This window comes from Mustela lutreola, chromosome 15 (genome assembly GCF_030435805.1).
Source record: "Mustela lutreola isolate mMusLut2 chromosome 15, mMusLut2.pri, whole genome shotgun sequence".
NCBI classification, from domain to species: domain Eukaryota; kingdom Metazoa; phylum Chordata; class Mammalia; order Carnivora; family Mustelidae; genus Mustela; species Mustela lutreola.
In genome coordinates this window covers 33,077,224-33,096,084 of record NC_081304.1, presented here as the reverse complement: position 1 = coordinate 33,096,084, position 18,861 = coordinate 33,077,224, and the positions used below count along the sequence as shown (strand labels likewise).

At 39.5% G+C, this 18,861-nt stretch overlaps 2 protein-coding genes across 7 annotated transcripts in view; one reads left to right on the top strand and one right to left on the bottom strand.

Annotated features, from left to right (window-relative positions):
* TRIM37 (tripartite motif containing 37) overlaps positions 1–8,058 on the top strand; it is a 150,942-nt gene extending 142,884 nt beyond the window's left edge. For all 6 annotated transcript variants that reach the window (XM_059149320.1, XM_059149318.1, XM_059149324.1 and 3 more), the window contains one exon: positions 7,790–8,058. In XM_059149320.1, coding sequence (XP_059005303.1) covers positions 7,790–7,793 — 4 coding nt within the window. In that variant the 3' untranslated portion in view covers positions 7,794–8,058. The remainder of the gene's footprint in view (positions 1–7,789) is intronic.
* The window catches only part of PPM1E (protein phosphatase, Mg2+/Mn2+ dependent 1E), a 221,882-nt gene continuing 208,526 nt past the window's right edge, over positions 5,506–18,861 (bottom strand). Inside the window, exons 5-7 of the mRNA XM_059149327.1 lie at positions 16,642–16,785; positions 16,308–16,401; positions 5,506–10,690 (exon numbers count right to left, since the gene is read on the bottom strand). Coding sequence (XP_059005310.1) covers positions 9,633–10,690; positions 16,308–16,401; positions 16,642–16,785 — 1,296 coding nt within the window. The 3' untranslated portion in view covers positions 5,506–9,632. The remainder of the gene's footprint in view (positions 10,691–16,307; positions 16,402–16,641; positions 16,786–18,861) is intronic.

Sequence of the window (18,861 nt, the reverse complement as noted above, 5' to 3'; positions counted from 1 at the left end):
TTTTGTTTTTTAAGTAAATTCTACCACCAACACGAGTTTGAACTCCTGCCCCCAAGATCAGGAGCCACATGCCCTGCTGACTGAGCCAGCCAGGTACCCCCAGTATTTAGTACTTTTATCTCACATTTATTACTGGACTTTTTTTTTTAAGATTTTATTAATTATACTTTATCTTCGCCAAAGGCCGAGAAGCAGTAAGGATTTTATTATTTATTTGACAGAGACACAGAGAGAGAAGGAACATAAACGGGGGAATGGGAGAGGGAGAATCAGGCTTCCCACCGAGCAGAGAGCTGGATGCGAGACTCGATCCCAGGACCCCCGGGATCATGAGCTGAATGCAGACGCTTAACCGACTGAGCCACCCAAGTGCCCTATGGAAAATTTCTTCTTAATAAATGTGTTCTCTCAGGCCTAAGGATGTAGTAGTTACTGCTTGCATTGTGCACAAACATACTGTTTCTGGACAACTTTGACCAACTGTGTCAGTGAATCCTTAAGTAACCTTTGAGGTAGATGATATGAGTGTCATACCCGCTTTGACAGAACCATGCAGTTCGGGGAGGGAAGGTGATTCCTTCAGGCTTCAACACCGCTCACAAGGATGGAATGAATTGCTGGTCCTCGTACTTTTTTTTTTTTTTTTTTTAAAGATTTTATTTATTTATTTGATAGAGATTACAAGTAGATGGAGAGGCTCCCTGCTGAGCAGAGAGCCCGATGTGGGACTCGATCCCAGGACCCTGAGATCATGACCTGAGCCGAAGGCAGCGGCCCAACCCACTGAGCCACTCAGGCGCCCCTGGTCCTCGTACGTTTTTCAATTCATCACACTTGAACCAAACCCAGCATTTTTTTTTTTTTTACCTAATAATTAAAAAACTAAAAGCTGTCCTATTTTTTAACTTTTATTTTCAGATAATTTTATTATTTTGAGATAATTTTAGAGTTAGCAAAAGAGATACAGAAATCTTGAGAGAGTCCCCATATACCTGTTACAGAGCTTACTCAGCTTCTGCTTTTGTTAATGTCCTCTGTAACTGTAGAACAGTAATCAAAACTAGGAAATTAGTCTTGTTTACAGTACTATTAATTGCAGAATTTGTTCTGATTTCACCAGTTATTTCATTAATGTCTTTTTTCTGTTCCAAGATCCACTCCAGCATCCCACAGTACATTTAGTTGTCGTGTTTCCCTAGTGTCCTCCTATGACAGTTCCTCGTCTTTAATTTCTTTCATGACCTTGACATTTTTTTAAAGACACCAATTATTTTATAAGAATAAAATAAAACCCTATATGGGTTTGTTTGCTGTTTTCTTATATTTAACTGAGGTGAAGCATTTATTGGAAAGGCTACCACAGAGGTGATGTGCCCTTCTCGGTGCCTTATATCAGGGGCTGTATAATGCAGATATTTATTTTTGATGATGTCAATCTTGATTACTTGGTCAAGGTGATGTCTGCCAGGATTCCCCACTATTTATGTTTTTCCCTTTGTAATTACTAAATATTGGGGACAAATGCTTTGAGACTATGCAAATATTCTGTTTTCTCTCTTACTAATTTTCATACCCACCAGTGGGTCTTGCCTACAACAGTTATTACTGCAGTGTTCTAATGGCTTTCTCTTTCTCTAATTTCTTATGCATGGGGTTTCTGTACTGAACAGTTGTCCCTTCTTCCCCATTTAGTTTTTGGTTTTTTTTTTTTTTTTTTTATTATGCAACCCCTTATTTGTCAGTGTGATCTTGGTATAGATACTTATTTTATTCTTTATGATCTAATATTATCATCATTTTACAGTTCAGTTTGTCCCAGTTTTGGCTGCCAGAAATTCAAGTCAGCTTTTGTTTCCTTTTGGTGTGTTCCATCTCTCACCACCCTCCCCCCGACTCCTTCTTTCCCTCCTCCCCCCACACTGGGTGCTGCACGTTTACCTGGTCTTTTCTCCTTTTCTCTCACCCATTGTTTTTTTTTTCTTTTTCCTGGACAGTGGTATTTAAAAAGTAAGATTGGATGTTTAGGTGTGGTGTCTGTTACTAGAACGTCACTGCTTTTAGGTCCTCTCAGTGGGTAGAATAGAAACCATCATATATGCTTACTCATGCAAACACAGCTCTATATATCTTTGCACATTTATGTAAATATGTTTTATGAAGACAAACCAGGAGTCTTTATTGGAGCCTACGATACCAGTCCCAACTCCACAGTGCTCCCCTTTGATTTATCTTTCTCTAACAGCTTGGCTCTCATTAGCTACAGTATTTGTTCAACTGTAACATAAAAACCAAGCAGTTTCTCTACTGTTGACCTATAACCCTTGTGAGGAACAAATTTAGCAACTGAGTATAGTGTTGGCGTACAGTTTTGGTATTTTTTTTTTTAGCCTTCAGTATCATGTCATACACTTTCCTAAAGTTATTTAGGTCCCAAGATTGAGTTACATTAGTTCCTTTCTGCACCATCCTCTTCAGTGTGATTATATGATTCATTTGTAATAAAGTAAGATTCATTTGTTAGAGTCTGCATTTTGTCCTCCCCACATATCCTGGTTGATCTTTAAATTTACATACATTAAAATTCAGTCTTTGAGATAATAGTGCAGTGTATGTGGGTTTTGCCAGATAGAGAGTCGTGTGTATCTGCCACCATAATACTACATCAGACAGTTCAGTCCACCTCAGAATTCCTCACACGAGGCACATCTTCCCTTGTACCCCCCCCCAACTGCTGGCAATCTTGATCTTTTAGTTTTCCCTTTTCCAGAATGTCATTTAACTAGAATCAGCAGATAGCTTTTGACTTAACAAAATGCAGTTTAGTTTCATCTTCTGTGAATCAGTACTTTTATTCCTTTATTACTGAGTAGTATTTCCCTGTATGGATATACCACAGTTGATTCACCCTTGGAAGGATGTTTGGATTATTTCCAGTTTAGGGTGATGATGAATCTTAAAAACATTTGTGTGAAGGTGTTTTCATTCTCTAGAGTAATATATACCTTGGAATGGGATTGCTGGATGTGTGTGTAATAAAGAATCTGGCAGCCCTGTGTCTCTGGCTCCCGGGATATAGCCTCTTATAGTCCTTGGAATTTCCAGAATGATAGAAGTGTTTTTGTTACTTATGGTGGGTCCTGAATGTTTATGCTAATGAGATAACTCAGGACAGGGAGTGGAGGCTGGAACAGTAGAAGAACTAATCATGGGATTAGAGGATTGGGGCTATAGTCACTCGGTACCAGCCTGAATAGTCCAGCTTCATTGCCAGTGAGTCAGTCACACTTACCTTATGAAACCCCAGTGAAATCTCTGGATACTGAAACTCAGATGGGCTTCCATGGTAGACAGTATTCTGTACTGTCATCCGTTGTTTTGGGAGGATAAAATGCCTGATCACAAGGAACCTTCACACGTATACTTGTCTAGATCTCTATATGTCCTTTCTTTTGCCTGGTTTTGATATATATATCCTTTTGTATAATAAAACTGTAAGTAGAGGATTTCCCTGAGCTCTGTGAGTTGTTCTTGCAAACTTTCAAACCTGAGGGGGGGATGGTGGGAACCCCCAAATTTGTAGTCATTTGTGAGAAATGAGGGTGGCCTGGGGCCCCCAGAGTTGGCAGCTGGTGTTTGAAGTGAGAGAACTTTGCCTTTAAACTGTGAGATTTGGCCTAACTCCAGTTATTTATTCAGAACTCATCTCAGTGAGTTACGTGGTACGTACTGCTTCACTTTGTAAGAACCTGCTGAACTTCTCCAGAAGCAGCAGTGCTATTTTACATCACCAGCAGCACTAGCTGCATCCTATAAACACTTGCTACTGTCAGCATTTTTTTATTGTAGCCATTCTAACAAGTGGTACCAGTTTTGCTGATCCTTTGCTGAGAATTTCTGCATCTATACTCATGATGGATATTAGTCTGTAGTTTGGTTTTTCGGTCTTCATCTGATTTGGTATCAGAGTAATGCTGACCTTACAAAATCTTAAGAGAATGTGTAAAATTGATGTTATTTATTTTTAAAATATTTGGTAGAATTTACCAGTGAAACCATCTGGAAGGGATTTCTTTTTCCTAGGTGTGTATTTTTGGTGTTTATCCTGCTCCGTATTCTGTGAGGTTCCTGGATCTATGGTTTGAGGTCTGTCATTAAATTTTCAAAAATTCTTGGCCATCTTTCAGTTGTTTCTTCTGCCCTATTCTCTTTCTCGGATTCCAGTTATGCATATGTTAAACTGATGTTGTTCTGCAGACCTTACATATGTTCTGCTCTGAGTATTTTGTCTTCGTTTTGTCTTCACTGTGTGTGTTTATGTGCGTGTGCGTGCATGTACACACGTTTTTCAGTTAGGGTAATTTTCATTGGTTTATCTTAGTTTACCGATTCTCTCCTCAGCAATGTACAATCCACTAACTAGCCAGTCCGAATCACTCATCATCTGTGTTGTGTTTCATTCCTAGTATTTCTATTTATAGTTTCTCTTTGCTGAAATCACCCATAAGATCTTGGGTGATCTTTTCCATAACGTATTAGCCATAGTTATTTTAAATTCTCTGTTCCTAAACCTTTGCCCTAAGAGTCTGGTGGTTTTTGTGGGTTTTTTTCAGGGTTGTGTATTTTTTCTTTGACATCTAGTTGATATTACAACATAGTGATTTCAACATCTGTATATACTATGCTATGCTCCCAAGTGACAGTACCATGTGTCACCATAAAACGCTATTACAATACCACTGATTCTGTTCCTTTACGCTGTACCTTTAATCCCTGTGACTTATTCCGTAACTGGAAGCCTGTATCTCCCAATCCCCTTTATCCATGTTCCTGCGACCCTCTCTTCTGGCAACCATCAGTTCTCTGTAGTTACGGGTCTGTTTCTACTTATTTTTTAGGAGATGATTTTTTGGTTTCAGGGCTCACATTTAGGTATGTCATCCATTTTGAGTTTATTTTTGTGTATCATGTAAACTGTGTGGTCCAGTTTTCCTACCACCATTTATTGAAGAGACTGGCTTTTCCCTCTTGTATACTTTTTACCCTTTGTCCTAGATTGACCTTGTGGGTTTCTGGGCTCTCTCTATTCTGTTCGGCTGACCATTAGGTCTCTTTTTGTGCTGGTACCATACTCTTTTGATTACTACAGCTTTAGAGTAGATACTGAAATCTGCGATATGATACTTTTTGTTCTTGTTTCTCAAGATTACTTTGCGTATTAAGGGAGTTGGTTCTGATGATTTCTTCAGTCTTCAGAACACACTTTTTGTTTTCATATGGCTTTATATATTTTGTTGAAAGAGACACATCTTGTGTAGGGCAGTAGATTGTTTGGTGAATTATTTTTATACCTGCAAATGGCAGGCCTTTTCCTCCTGCTGAGACTTGTTTTGCAGAGTCTGAATTAATCTAGGTTAGGAGTTATGCTTGGTTTGAGGTTCATCATTGCTATAATTAACCTTAGCACTAAGTAAATTATCTTTCCTTTGAATAAAAAGACAAATGACGTGTGGTTTAAATTGCTGGGTTTTATTAAGGTATTGGCAAAATTTCAACATACGTCTTACCTGAATAAACAGTTTTAATTAATAAAATATGAAGGACCACTCATGATTACAACTTAACTCAAAAGTGAGCTGTAGAGCAGGTCTGTAAATTGATAAATCTACTTGGTAAGAAATGATTCACTTCATTTGCTTCACTCCATAGAGAATTCTTTGCAGAGAAATGTCATGAACAAGGGAACAAAGCCTATCTCTCACCAAAGAGCACCTAGAGTAAGAGTTAACAATGATGTATCTGTGGGTTATCTAATACATCAGAGTTTATTAGAGTATTTCCTTCTCCAGAACAACTGCTGTGTCAGTCTGGAGTTCCCTGTCTTATTTGCTTTTTCCCAATGAGTACAATAAATAGTCTTCAAAATAGAAAATAAAATGCTGCTAGATGAAGTAACAATTATTTTCAACACAGTACCATTCGTCTGGAAAATAGTCATGTGATAATACTGGCGGTATCTTACTTTGGAAAGAAAAACATTTAAGCTATTCACAGGTCAGAACAGAAGAGTGGGTAATCTGTCCATTAATATGACATGATTTTAAAAGGTAAAAAAAAGTATGTTCTTTTGCTAATTTATGACTCAAAGAAAAATTGTTTGAAACGATGATGTGACCTAAGCTATAGTATCCCCCTTTATGGCCTTGCGTAGGCAAGAATGGTCGAGTGAATAAATTATATTTAAACACTAAATTAATAATTTACAGGTCACTTTCTCACAAAACCTTGGCAAGGCTTTGATGGGGAAGGAAATTCTTGAACCACAGCAGTTTTATCTGTAAACACTGAACTTCTTTATGCATCATTTTCCTCTGCCCATCAGATGTTGCATTTCTTACTGGCACAGTGTTCCAGCAATGGAGTATGGTTGTCGTGAAGATGCGGCATGATACTATACCACCACATTGACATTATACCACTATAAATGTGGTCAGAATCAGACTCGGTGTTGACACTGACATTGTTGACATTGTCCTTGGAAAAGGTGTTACTTTCCAGGATCCTCCTAGTTAACTTAAATGCAACAGAAACTTTAATCTTATTAATTCAAGGACAGTGGATGGCACTTCTAGGTAAAGAAAAGGTATATACATATGTGTTTCCACCATCCTCTTTAGCACAGATGTAAGTGGGATTAATTGCCCCAGTGTTTGGTGCTGTAATGTTGCTAAACCTCAGATATCCCTCAAAAGTACACATCGAGAAAGTGAACAAAGGAAACCTTTAAGTTAGGGACTGATTCCCTTTGAAACTCACAGTGAATGTACAAGGAGTTTGTAACGACTTCATTTGGTAACTTGAAGTCTGTTTCCCTAACAAGTACTACACTTTCTTGTTTGTATTGGTTTTACTATTTCCTATTCTAACAACACTGTAGCAGGCAAACAAATTGATGCAGATCATGTTAAATTGAAAAAGGGATACCGTCACTCTTAAGGATTGAGTGTAGGATTTTCACCACCACAATTACACAATTAGTAAAAGTACAAAACACGTAATTCACAGACTATTACCTCAGCATTAACAGTTAATATATATTATATACTTTTTATACTGTCTAATATTTTTACAGTCACCAGGTACACCATCATTAAATACAAGTTACAGAATGTATAGATACCAGTAGTTAGAGGGGTACTTATTGCTTACATGAGCAAGCAGCAAATAAGGGCACAGGATTTGAACTGAAGGGAACTACTTTCTATCACCAGTGGCATTAAGATATAACACTGCATTTCACAAAGCACTGCTTTTTACCTAGTTTATAGAACCAAGAGCAGCATATATCATACCAATAACCACTACTTTAATATTATAGAATTTTAAAGGACTTACCTTACAAATGGTACCTAACTACTCTATAAATATGCATGTTGTGAACAAATGAAGTTGCTATTTTTCACAATATTGGTTTATAAGTTGACCACACTATAGAACTACTTTGCTTTATTTTCTAGAGGGCTACTGGTATGAAAAATGGAATTAACACTGCTTATATAGTCAGATCTACAGAATTCAGACCCTTAAAGATGTGGTCTGTATTCATCTGAGTTCCATTCAACCATTTTTCCCCACTGGAAGAAACCTATCATTTGTATCTTTCCTTTCACCTTCTTCTGATCAAAAACAGTAGCAATGGACAACTATAGGAAATCTTCAAAAATTTTAATTTAGGTAAGTGCTTTGGATTGTGATATGTACCAATATTCTGCCTATTTTCTTGTTTCCTTAGATAATGTGATCTGAAACTGACACTGCACCTGATGGGTTGTTAACAAGATCTAGGCTTCAGAAAATGACAGATGTGAGTGAGGTCCGTGTATGGGGGTCAAACATCAGGTTGGTGAAAAGATTCTGGTGAAAAGAGCCACGTTTATTCCCTCCTCAGCCACATGTCACAGGACTTGAGAAAAAGAATAAATGACTTCAAAATCAAGAGAAATACTGAAAATCTCCACTTATATCCAAATTGTTAAAAATAAAATCTACATATTAATCTGATCTTTGAAGTTTTTGTGTATTTGCTATAGCTATACTGGCTTCCAGAATATGCTACAGTCCTTTGTTTTTAAAGTCTAGGAATCTGAGTTTCCATTTTGGGTCCGGGGAACATAAAGTAATTGTATTATTTTGTAAAAACACAGGCAGTGGACATTTCTCGGCAAGAGCATTTGGTGCCCCCCAGTGGTGTGAGTGAGGGGGCAGCTTTTATCCATTGGCATGGCTGGTCCACAGTTGACTAGGGGAGGAAAAGAGGTCATGTGGAGATACTCAAGATTCTCAAGAGAGTCAGAGGCTGCTTTGCTGACTGAATTGGATTACGAGTTTTTCTGCTGTTGTTAGTTGAAGATATGCTTCTAGCTTGAAACTACAGAAATGGCAAAAAGCAGACAACTTGAAATTATCAAATGTAAGTAACTACTGAAATGAGAAAGAGTCCTCTGTGCAGTCTGAAGCTGCCTGTAGCAGGACTGGAGCTTTCTCCATAACTAAACAGACCTCAGTCTCCCTTTACCTGCCTTCTCCTTTGCACTTGGCCTCTGGGCTCACTTTAGGCAGTACTTTCAACCTTTTTCACACCAGTTACTTCATTCCCTAGGGGGAAACAATGTTAGAGAACTTAAAACCAGTATTTTTCATTCTCCAAAACCACTTTTTATTTTGTAGTAGTATATGTCCTTGCTGTCTGTGAACTTAGAAATACTATTTGATTTTTCCTTTTTTAAATGGCAACTTGATTCTAGTATATTTGTACCTAACATCATCTCCATTAAACCAGTTTTATTCCTGAGATGAAGGTACAGTGAAAAATATCATAGCATCAGAGGTTAAAACCAGTTGACAGTGGTCTTCTAAAATGACAAATAATAAAAATCCCGCCCAAAGCACCATAACAGGTTATGAAACTCCCAAATAGCTACACAGCCCTAGGAAGTACTTTTTAATTCAGAAAATTTTTATAATCTTTTATGTTACAAGAAAAAAAATTAGTAAATCTTTTTGACTATATACCACCTCACAAGTCAGAAAATAATGACACTTTCATACTAGTTTTCTACTTTCATTGTAACCAGTTAAAACCCATATGGCTTTTGGTCTTTTACCAACCCAAAAAAGAGGGGGAGGGTTTCCCTCATAGTCCCCAGTCTTTTGAGGAACATCCCCCAACTACATCTGATTCTGCATTAAGTTTTCCATAGATATATTAGGCACATCAAACCAGATTTCACCTGCATTGAGATTTCGACACTAGATAGCCTGACTAAAATAACTAACTCACAAGCTTCCACTAGTGATGTGAAGGGATAGTAAAGTGGGGGTCATATGTAGGTGTGGAAACACATCACAGGGACCAGTTGTGTAATTTTGCTAGTGAAACCGCCAATACTTTTTTTTTTTTTTTTGATTGAAAACACTACTTTGAGTTTCCTAGAGATCTATTTACATTTAAGAATTGAGCCATCCATGGTTTCATAATGAAGCACATATATTTCAGAAATGTCTACCTTGTTTCTACTTTGATAGTGGTGTTTTTATTGGGGGAGAGCTAGCTGGCCTACTCGAATGAGGAAGGGTTATATTTTATAGCTCCAGGGGACACCTGGGTCTGGAATATCATTACTCTTGCTGAGCTTCCTCATCATGTTTGCACTAGATCCTTTCCAAATATTTTGCCTCCACGGCAGAAAACTTCTGAACATCCTAGTTCTCTTCCCACTTCGAATAAGTGAGGACAGACTAGTGCCTATTTTGTGGGAAGGCTCTTGAGCAGACATAAAGGAATACAACTTTGGGTTAAACCTGAATCCGTGCCGTCTCTTTGAATAATGACAGCGTAAATGAGACAATCTGGAAACTCTCTTTTCCAGGAATTTGAATTGTTCATCTTCCAACCTAGGACAGACAGGAGACAAGCTCTCCATTCTGTATATCTGCTGCCCTGTTGAACCCAAATTAAAAGAGGGAAACTCTCCAGCACCACTCTGTTCAGGCAATGATGATTGAACTGATTTTTTCTCCATTATTAGCTCATTAATAGGATTTGCTTTCTTTGGTGCACCAGGACCAAACATCTCAATTGGTGGCAAAAACTGGGCACTGTGAGGTTTGCTTGCTTCTATTTGTGTGAGATCTAGGTAGCCCGGGTCTTCCAGCACGTTGATTTGGGACCCTGGGCTCAGGCTAGTTCTATCAGTGAATGAATCCACGCGCCCATCATAGCCTAGATCGGCTGGTGCTGAGCACTGGTGCTGTGGCCAAGGGCGTTTGCACTCTCCATGATTCTCCTTATCATCCCCACCATCTTCTTGCCCTCCTTGAAAAGAGTTCTCTGTCCAATCTGATTCCTCACTAACATTTACAGCTTTGTTCATGTCCCTCAGGAATACCACAATAACAGTGATATTATCACTTGACCCAGCATCACGAGCTGATGCAACTAATTTGTGGGCAACCATGCTACTGTCTCCATTATTCTCCTTCAGGTGGTCAGATACAACTTTCACTGCCTCATCAGGGTTCACGGTGTCATAGAAGCCATCACAGGCCAGAATGAGGTAGTCTTCAGTTCCATCCAAAACAGTAGAAGCAGAGTCTGCATCCCCACAGATATATGGCTTATGTTCAGCGTCTCCTGTGGAAATTAGAAAGGACGTCAGATTTTGGTTTATCTTGCATGTAAGAATGTTTATGGCCAATGCTGTGACTGATCACAAGTTACTGGATTGTGATCTGAATTTACTGGAAAGAATTTATAAACTAGTTTCGGATAAAATGCTTGAATTCTTTGTTAATGAGATGCTGCTCACTCCTTACTCTTAAATAACTGCCATTCACTGGGCTTAATTCCTCACTAGCTTACACTCTGCATCTTGTGCCTCTAGCTATGACTTAGGCTTAGCTGAGCATGGCAATAAATGTCAAATCTAAGTTTTTTGTTGTATTGAAAAATTCAGTGTTACATTGGAAAATTTTGCTGATTAACAGATTTACTTTTTTTTACTAATCGTTAAGTTTGATTTGAGATTTGAGAACAAATCCACATTGAAAAACAAAGTTGTGGTCATTCTCTTAATTAAATACTTAATTTTCTGTCCTTGTTTTCAATTTAATAGCTTTATGCTCCTACCACAGAGAAAGGTTTGTTACAAGCGATCTTAAAAAATCAAGTCCAACTCCCGTCAAGCCAGGAAAAGTCATCCCAAGATTCAGATGAGAACTACAACGTTTAAGTCTCTTGGTTCCCAGTCCAGTTTGCTATCTACTTTTTAATGCTGCTTTACTGTAACTTCTAGAGAATAACTGGAAAATGTATGACCACATTTCTCTCTTAGGAACTACCTTATTTTTGGTGTCTTCATTTGTCTCTGATCAACAGCCCCCCTCTTCCTGCCTGCTACCGTCTTTATTGCTGTTGTTCATCCTCCACTTGTGAACAACTGTGAGAACTCCCAAGGCCCTACTGGGTCATTATTTCTCCTTTGTTTAGCTCATCCACTTATAGAATGACATTTGAGCTGGACCTTGAAGGATAAGTTAGTTAGCAGGCAGAGAAGGGCCCTTGGGTGAAGAAATAGCATTAAGCAAAGACACAGAGGCAACTGCTAAGGAGTGATGTGTAGCTATATATGGGGTGCTTGGATTGGAGATATAAACCTAGCCTAGTGTGGGCCTAAGGTCTCCCATCTATCAACAGACAATGGAGAAAATCATCTCCAGTGGATCTTTCAGATCTGGAGCACTTCCAGATCCATTCACTCTACAGTCATTGTTTTCCTTTGGACACTTGGAGAGAGCCTAGCCAAAGGGTCCCTAGTCTATTAAGTAACGATACAGCTTAGTAATACAAGGGATACTCATTTACTACTTTTTTACATAGAAAACAGCATTTAGCAATAACTCTTAGAGTACCATAATTGGGAAACAGTAGTTAAAATTTATAAAATGCTTTGTCATTTGTAAAGTAATGACATAGAGCTTAGTGGTTAAGGATGCCAGCCCTGGAGTCAGACTGCCTGGATCCAAATCCTAGCATTGGTTACTTGTAGGCCCTCATCAGTTAACCGTCCTCTCTGGAATACTAAAATAGCTTTTGGACTATGGGATGATAAAATGAAGATAATTATACATAAATTATCTGGCTCTGTCAGTCACCACTCCTGTTATCTAAGTTCTCTCTGACATTTCCCATCCCTGTTTAATCCTCCAGTAGGTCCCCAAAACTCAGTAGGCACCCTAGAGATAACTGCTAGAACTGGTGTGGGCCATGTGCCCTATCCAGTAGGTTTCATGATGGGACACTCAGAACAACATATACTAGATAAGAAACTAGTCTTTTTCATACAGCTACCAGAGCCATCTTCCCTCAAACATGGTTTTGAGTCCATCAGTTTCATACTTCAGCTCTCATAGGCTACTGGCAGGCATCAGTCAAAACTTCGATCATGAGATTCAGTGTTCTCCACCAATCAATCCACTTTACTAAATTTCCCCATCCCTTACTCCACCTGACTGTTATTATCATCATTATTATTTTCTGAATCCCAGCTCCGAAAATAAATGTGATCTGAGTCATACTGTTCCCGAAAATCTTGTTTTAGTGCTTCAATTAAAAGGCTACTGCAACTGTTTGGAACAGAACATACAAAGATTTGCACAGGGAAATCCTGCCAAAATTCTGGCTTTTCACCTGCTCTACTGTTGGATGTCAAATCCATGACATCTCGCCTCCAAATTTGGTAGGAGGGCATGATTATCCATTTCATGGTAGAAATGGCAGCATCCTTTCATCTTCAACCTCCTCCCCCCCTATGCTAGCAAATGCATCATGCCTCTGTCAACTGGGAATCATAAATCTGAAGGGCTCATGAGGAGAAACAGTTGAAAAGCTTTTTCAGTTTGAAAGCTTTAAGTGTCACTTATTTTCTAAGTAGAGTTGAACTCTGCTCAGGAGTCCTTTTTCTTGTCCCTGGTTAGGTCCCGATTTTGTTCTCACATTCTTCACCTCTCTTTCAATTAAGCTACTGGATTTTGGTAGATGACCTAATTTCCCACTTCAAAGAAAATTAAGGTTATCAGGCCTAAATTCCCTCCATTCCTAACCCCTTCCTTCTATTTTAATCTAGAGAGACTCCCTGCATCACCTACCATTTTGTCAGGAGGAGAGGGGTCGGCTCTTCCTTCTCGAAGCTGACCTGTGCTCTGGGACCTGACTCTCGAGGACTCTGGCTTCTGTCGCTCTCATCTCTAATTTCTTAGACTTGCTCTCATCTTTTATCCTACAAACATACTCTGATCCAAACTCCTTATCTTAAAAACAAAAATAATAAATAAAAGTGACCCTTTCTTTCTCTCAGGCCTCCACACTATTTCCTTTACCACTAAATTGCCCAAGAAACTAAATCTATACATGTTCTTTTGTGTTATTGGTCATTTTCTGTCACCTGATTTTTCTGAGGGCTTTTTCCACCTACTAATCCAAAACATTTCTCTCCTACATTACCAGTTAGTTTCCATTTTCAAAATTCCATGTCTTTTTTTAACCCACCTCTCATCTGACCTCTATAGCACTTGGCCCTGTGACCACTTACTCCTAGGAACCCTCTTCTCCTAGTATCTGTGAGAGCCCACTTGTAGATTTCTGATCCCTTCTTAATTTTCGTCACTGGCTCCTTCACTTACTAATAGTACTAATCATCATGTGCTAAACTGCCAGGCAGGGCTCTGAGTAGGGTGCATAGTGTACCATTTGTATACTGTGCGGTATACAAAAACTCAGTAAGCCATTTAGTGTTAGTATTCCTGTTTTACCAAGGAACAGATAGGCACAAAGAAATTAATTTCCCAAGGCCCACAGCTTGTAAAGTGACAAAGCCAAGATTCAAACCTAGAGAGCATGACTTCATTGTGTATTTCTACCTTAAGTAATGAGTCTCATCCTTGGTGTCTCATCACACATCATCTTCTTTCTGGGCAATGCCATCCGAGCCTGTAATTTCAACTAATATATATAATATCACTTCGCAGACTGCTAATATTATTGCCAAAATGATGAGTTCCCATATCTCTTATCTGCAACTCAGAATTCTGCTCATCTTCAGATGTGTATCTCCAGCTGCTTATCAATTGTCTCTCCTAAAATATCACACAGGTATCTAGGACGTAAAATCTGTCCAAAATGAACTCTTCATCTACCCTCCTCCCCACCCCACAAACTGCTGTTACTTTTTTACAAATACTTTATCATTTTCCCGGTCACACGAGTCGAAGACCTGGAAATCCGCCTTCCTCCACCCCCACAAACTCACTTCTGTCTGATCAACTTACACCACCTCTGCATCCCTCTTGAGCAGCCCTCATCTCTAAGAAACGGTGTCAGCACCACCTGAGTGATCTCATCTCAGCCTTCCACACTGGTCTCTCGCGTACCGTCATTACGTCTGATCATGCGGCATCTCCGCTTATTCACCCGGTAGAGTCTAAGGCTACTCAGAGCCTGGCACATAAGCCCCTTCACAGTCTGGCGCCAGCACTTACTTTGATCACTCCTACCCTCTCCCCTAGCCCCTTGTCCATGCCGCTGTTCCTAAAACATGGTGTCCCCTTTCAGATGCCCATGCATTGTACTCCCCTCCCCCTGGAATTTCCTCCCCTATACACTATCTTCCACATCCAACCTAAAGGCCACTTCCCCTATGGAGTCTGCTGCTCTCTCTTAGTCCATCTCTTGTTCAAGGACATGCTCCCTTTGCTTTTAGTTTCCCCGGGTGTTATATTTTTAGAAGCAAGAAAAGGCAAGTATGCTCTAGTAAAGTCGGTTCTATGACAAGCATTAAAGATACCTTTGGATACTCTGACAGAGACTATAAGATCAAGAGGAATTGTTAGAAATAATTCTGCATGGGGGTTGTGTTTCAGAAATGAGAAATTCCCCCTCTGGGATCTTAGTCCAGAGTTTGTAATAACTCTCAGTCGGAGATAAAAACGAACCCTCATTTTCTCAGAAGCACTCACAGGATCTTTCAGCTTTCACTTTCTCAGCCTTCTGCTGCTCACATTTGGGCCACTTCACAGCTTGCCAGCACCTTCCCAAAGAGTGGGAGGAACTCCTATCACTGGTGAAACTGAATCAATCCTTTGAGATTTTGTTAATGTTCTGGAATATTTTGGTAACGATAAGCAAAATTGGGGGATTACATGTGAATTCCATTTACCCATATTATCCCTCTGTCAAACTACTTCATTTAATTCCTTTAGGAGGCGGGAATGAAGAACTATAGTATGCATGCATACCACGCGTAATGACACGTGCACTGATTTATGCTTTTAAAAAAAGAAAATGAAGCTAAGCCACAAAACCTAAAATATCATAAACTCAGGGGCCAAAGTGAAACAAAAATGGAAACAGAACTATCTTTGAACTTACACCCTTGCATTCTGTCCAATCAGCTCAGCTGTTTACTCTCTTAAGTTTTAGACAGTTTCACTGACTTTCCTGTCTCTTGAAGAATTTAGGTCCCAGGGAGACAGATTCTTTGAAACCCTCGGGTTATTTGGCAAATCACCATATTACCACATTTTTAAAAAAATTGTTTTTACCTAAAAAGTATAATGTTTACGTAATATTATAATTCAGTGAAAACAAAGATAGAAGCAAGGTAAAATATAGGGAGAGGAGCTTTCCATTCTCTTGAAAATACTGAATTGAATTAAGTTAAATATGATCCAAAATGGTGAAATGGAGATCACTGTAGTTTTAAGCAGATTTGTGTCCCAAAGATTAAAGACTTCCATTAAAAAAAGAAGAAGAAGAAGAAGAGCAGTGCCTGGGTGGCTTAGTGGGTTAAGCCTCTGCCTTTGGCTCAGGTCATGATCTCAGGGTCCTGGGATCGAGCCCCGCATCAGACTCTCAGCTTAGGCGGCTGGGTTGGGAGCAGCCAGCTTCCCACCCCCCGCCGCCTGCCTTTCTGCCTAATAAATAAATTAAATAAATAAATAAAATCTTAAAAAAAAAACTAATATTCTGTAATCCTTAATATAGTTCCCTTTCAATAATGGAATTTAAGTATATAAATGAATAGGTAGATCAAATAATTAAAAGAGGCATTATCTAATTGTTACTTTAAACAATAATAAGCACTCTGATAATATAAATGACCATCTCAGTTTCCCTTTTTGTAGCAGAATTAATATGAGACAATAAACTAGAAGAGGACAGTTTGGAGAAACAAAAAGGAATTGGTTTTTCCTACCAATAGCTCTGGAGACCGACAGACTTCCATTCACCCTCCAGGCACCAAACCAGACTACACAACCTCCAAGAGCCTCAATTCGCTGCTTTTCATCCTAAACAGCAATGCAATAGAAAGAAGCAAATAATTGCATTCAGGATTTATTTATCTACCTTAACAGTAAACAACAGATAAAATACTCATCAGCTTCCGGAAAAGGTTCTCTATTACTCCTCTGTAAGGTGGGCATGGTTGCTCAGATAATGGTGGTAATCCTAATAAGCAAGTGAATCTTAATTAATAGCTAGAAACCCGCCTCTGTGGCGTGCGCCCTCCCAGAACAGAGCACACTTACCTCCCTGTCCGGTTTGTGTGGCTTCATTAGCTCAACAGCTTGCCCTTTCCTCACCAGCATGACCTGGGAATCCCCAACCCAGGCCACATGGAGCATGTTCCCTCTGATGAAAGTCACCACTCCTGTGGTCCCACATCTTAGACTCTGAAAGTAATTCCATAAAACTAGAGTCAGTAAAAATAAACAGACTTCAAATTCTCACTGACAGGCAATTTGTAGTTAGCACAAACTCTTAGTTGGGGGCTGACTATTAATAACTTGATTTCACAACAAACAGCAGTTCTTATTTCTCTGCATTTTTATGTGTATATATGAATGTGCACACGCACAGATCCATGTCATCCAGGATATGCAAGGCAGGGATGATTATTCATTTCATTTTATGTACAGGTAAGAAAACTATGGCAGGCTATGTGACCTTTCCAAGGGTGGGTAACTCATTACCACATAAAACAGAACTGAAATTCTTTTTCCTCTCAGTTCAGCACTCAGCCCACTACAGCAGCCCTTAAAGATTTCCACGTTCAGGTCTCTGTTTTGTTACTGACCTACAATATGTACAGAGGGAGGGTCCTAACGTTACAAAGGATCTGACTGAGACACAACAAATGCTCCCATACTCTGAATATTAAGATAGGAACCGGGCGCCTGGGTGGCTCAGTGGGTTAAGCCGCTGCCTTCGGCTCAGGTCATGATCTCAGAGTCCTGAGATCGAGTCCCACATCGGGCTCCCTGCTCAGCGGGGAGCCTGCTTCCCTCTCTCTCTCTCTCTGCCTGCCTCTCCATCTACTTGTGATTTCTCTCTGTCAAATAAATAATAAAATCTTTAAAAAAAAAAAAAAAAGATAGGAACCAAGAGATAATATATATTCCCTGGGATGCTAAGTTGCTTATATTTTTTAAAAATCACCTACGATAATTTTAGGGGCCTCTGCTTTAGATCAATGCATAAAGAACAGCCTGAAACTTCAGTGCAGTAGCTCAGTGGCAGCATACTTAATGCTCCTGATACTACTACACTAAAATGACATCTCCGTTTGACATGAGTCACCACCAAAGCAGCATGACTTTCTGTTACCAAGGACTTGGCCTAAATTAGAACCACTGCGTCAAGGATGGTAAAAGGCCCCTTGTATCCAACGAGAAAAACAACTTCTCGTTTTCCCTATATAGGAAAAGTTTGTTAAAAATCCTCACCCACCAATAAAATGTCTTCCCACACAGAATATTCAAAACCTCAGCCCCTGGAACACATGATAAAGACACTTCAGTGCATATGCCCTGCCGAGAACAGGAGGCTGGGCTGCTTCGCAACAGGAATAGCTGCTTTCTTCCCAGCAGTTATCAGCACATGGGAGCACAAGGAGGAGAAAAGTAACTGCTGAGACAAACCTAAATTATTCAAAAGAACTATTGGCAAGACCGAGAGACACTAGGATCATTGGCAAAGCAAATGAGGTGAATGAACATGGTCAGAGGAAAAAGCCATAATTTTGACAACACAGGGGAAAAAAAGGATAGAAGACAACAAAGTGATTCTCTTAGCTTCACGCTGGTGATTACAGATCACCTCTCGGGAGCCAGATCTTGCCCTCAGTCAAAATGACAACAGTCAATGGCTCCAAGGTAAGCAGAGCAGAGCAATATCAGCCCTCAAGACTCTGGGACAGTCTGAGGTCAACAACCCTTCCTGTTTTCTATCCCTGTATATGTATATACATATACATATATATTCTGTATATGTAGACCCTAGTGGTCATTTATTGGATTTGCATATTCATCTAAACCTAGGGTACAGGTGGGAAAATACGAATATTTCCCTTGTTTAATACCAAATAGTTCTGAAGTATTGTTTCACTAATTCCAAGCACCACTGCTGCTGTGTAGTCTAGCAATGAAATCAAAGAAATGGATATTAAAAGTTAAAAATTATTGGGGCGCCTGGGTGGCTCAGTGGGTTAAGCCTCTGCCTTCGGCTCAGTCAGGTCATGATCTCAGGGTCCTGGGATCGAGCCCCGCATCGGGCTCTCTGCTCAGCAGGGAGCCTGCTTCCTCCTCTCTCTCTGCCTGCCTCTCTGCCTGCTTCTGATCTCTCTCTGTCAAATAAATAAATAAAATCTTTAAAAAAAAAATTATTATCTTGCTGTTGGCCCCCAGTTAGAAATGGAGTACTGTAGTTAATCATATACTAATGCCCAGAATGATAATTAGATCAAAATT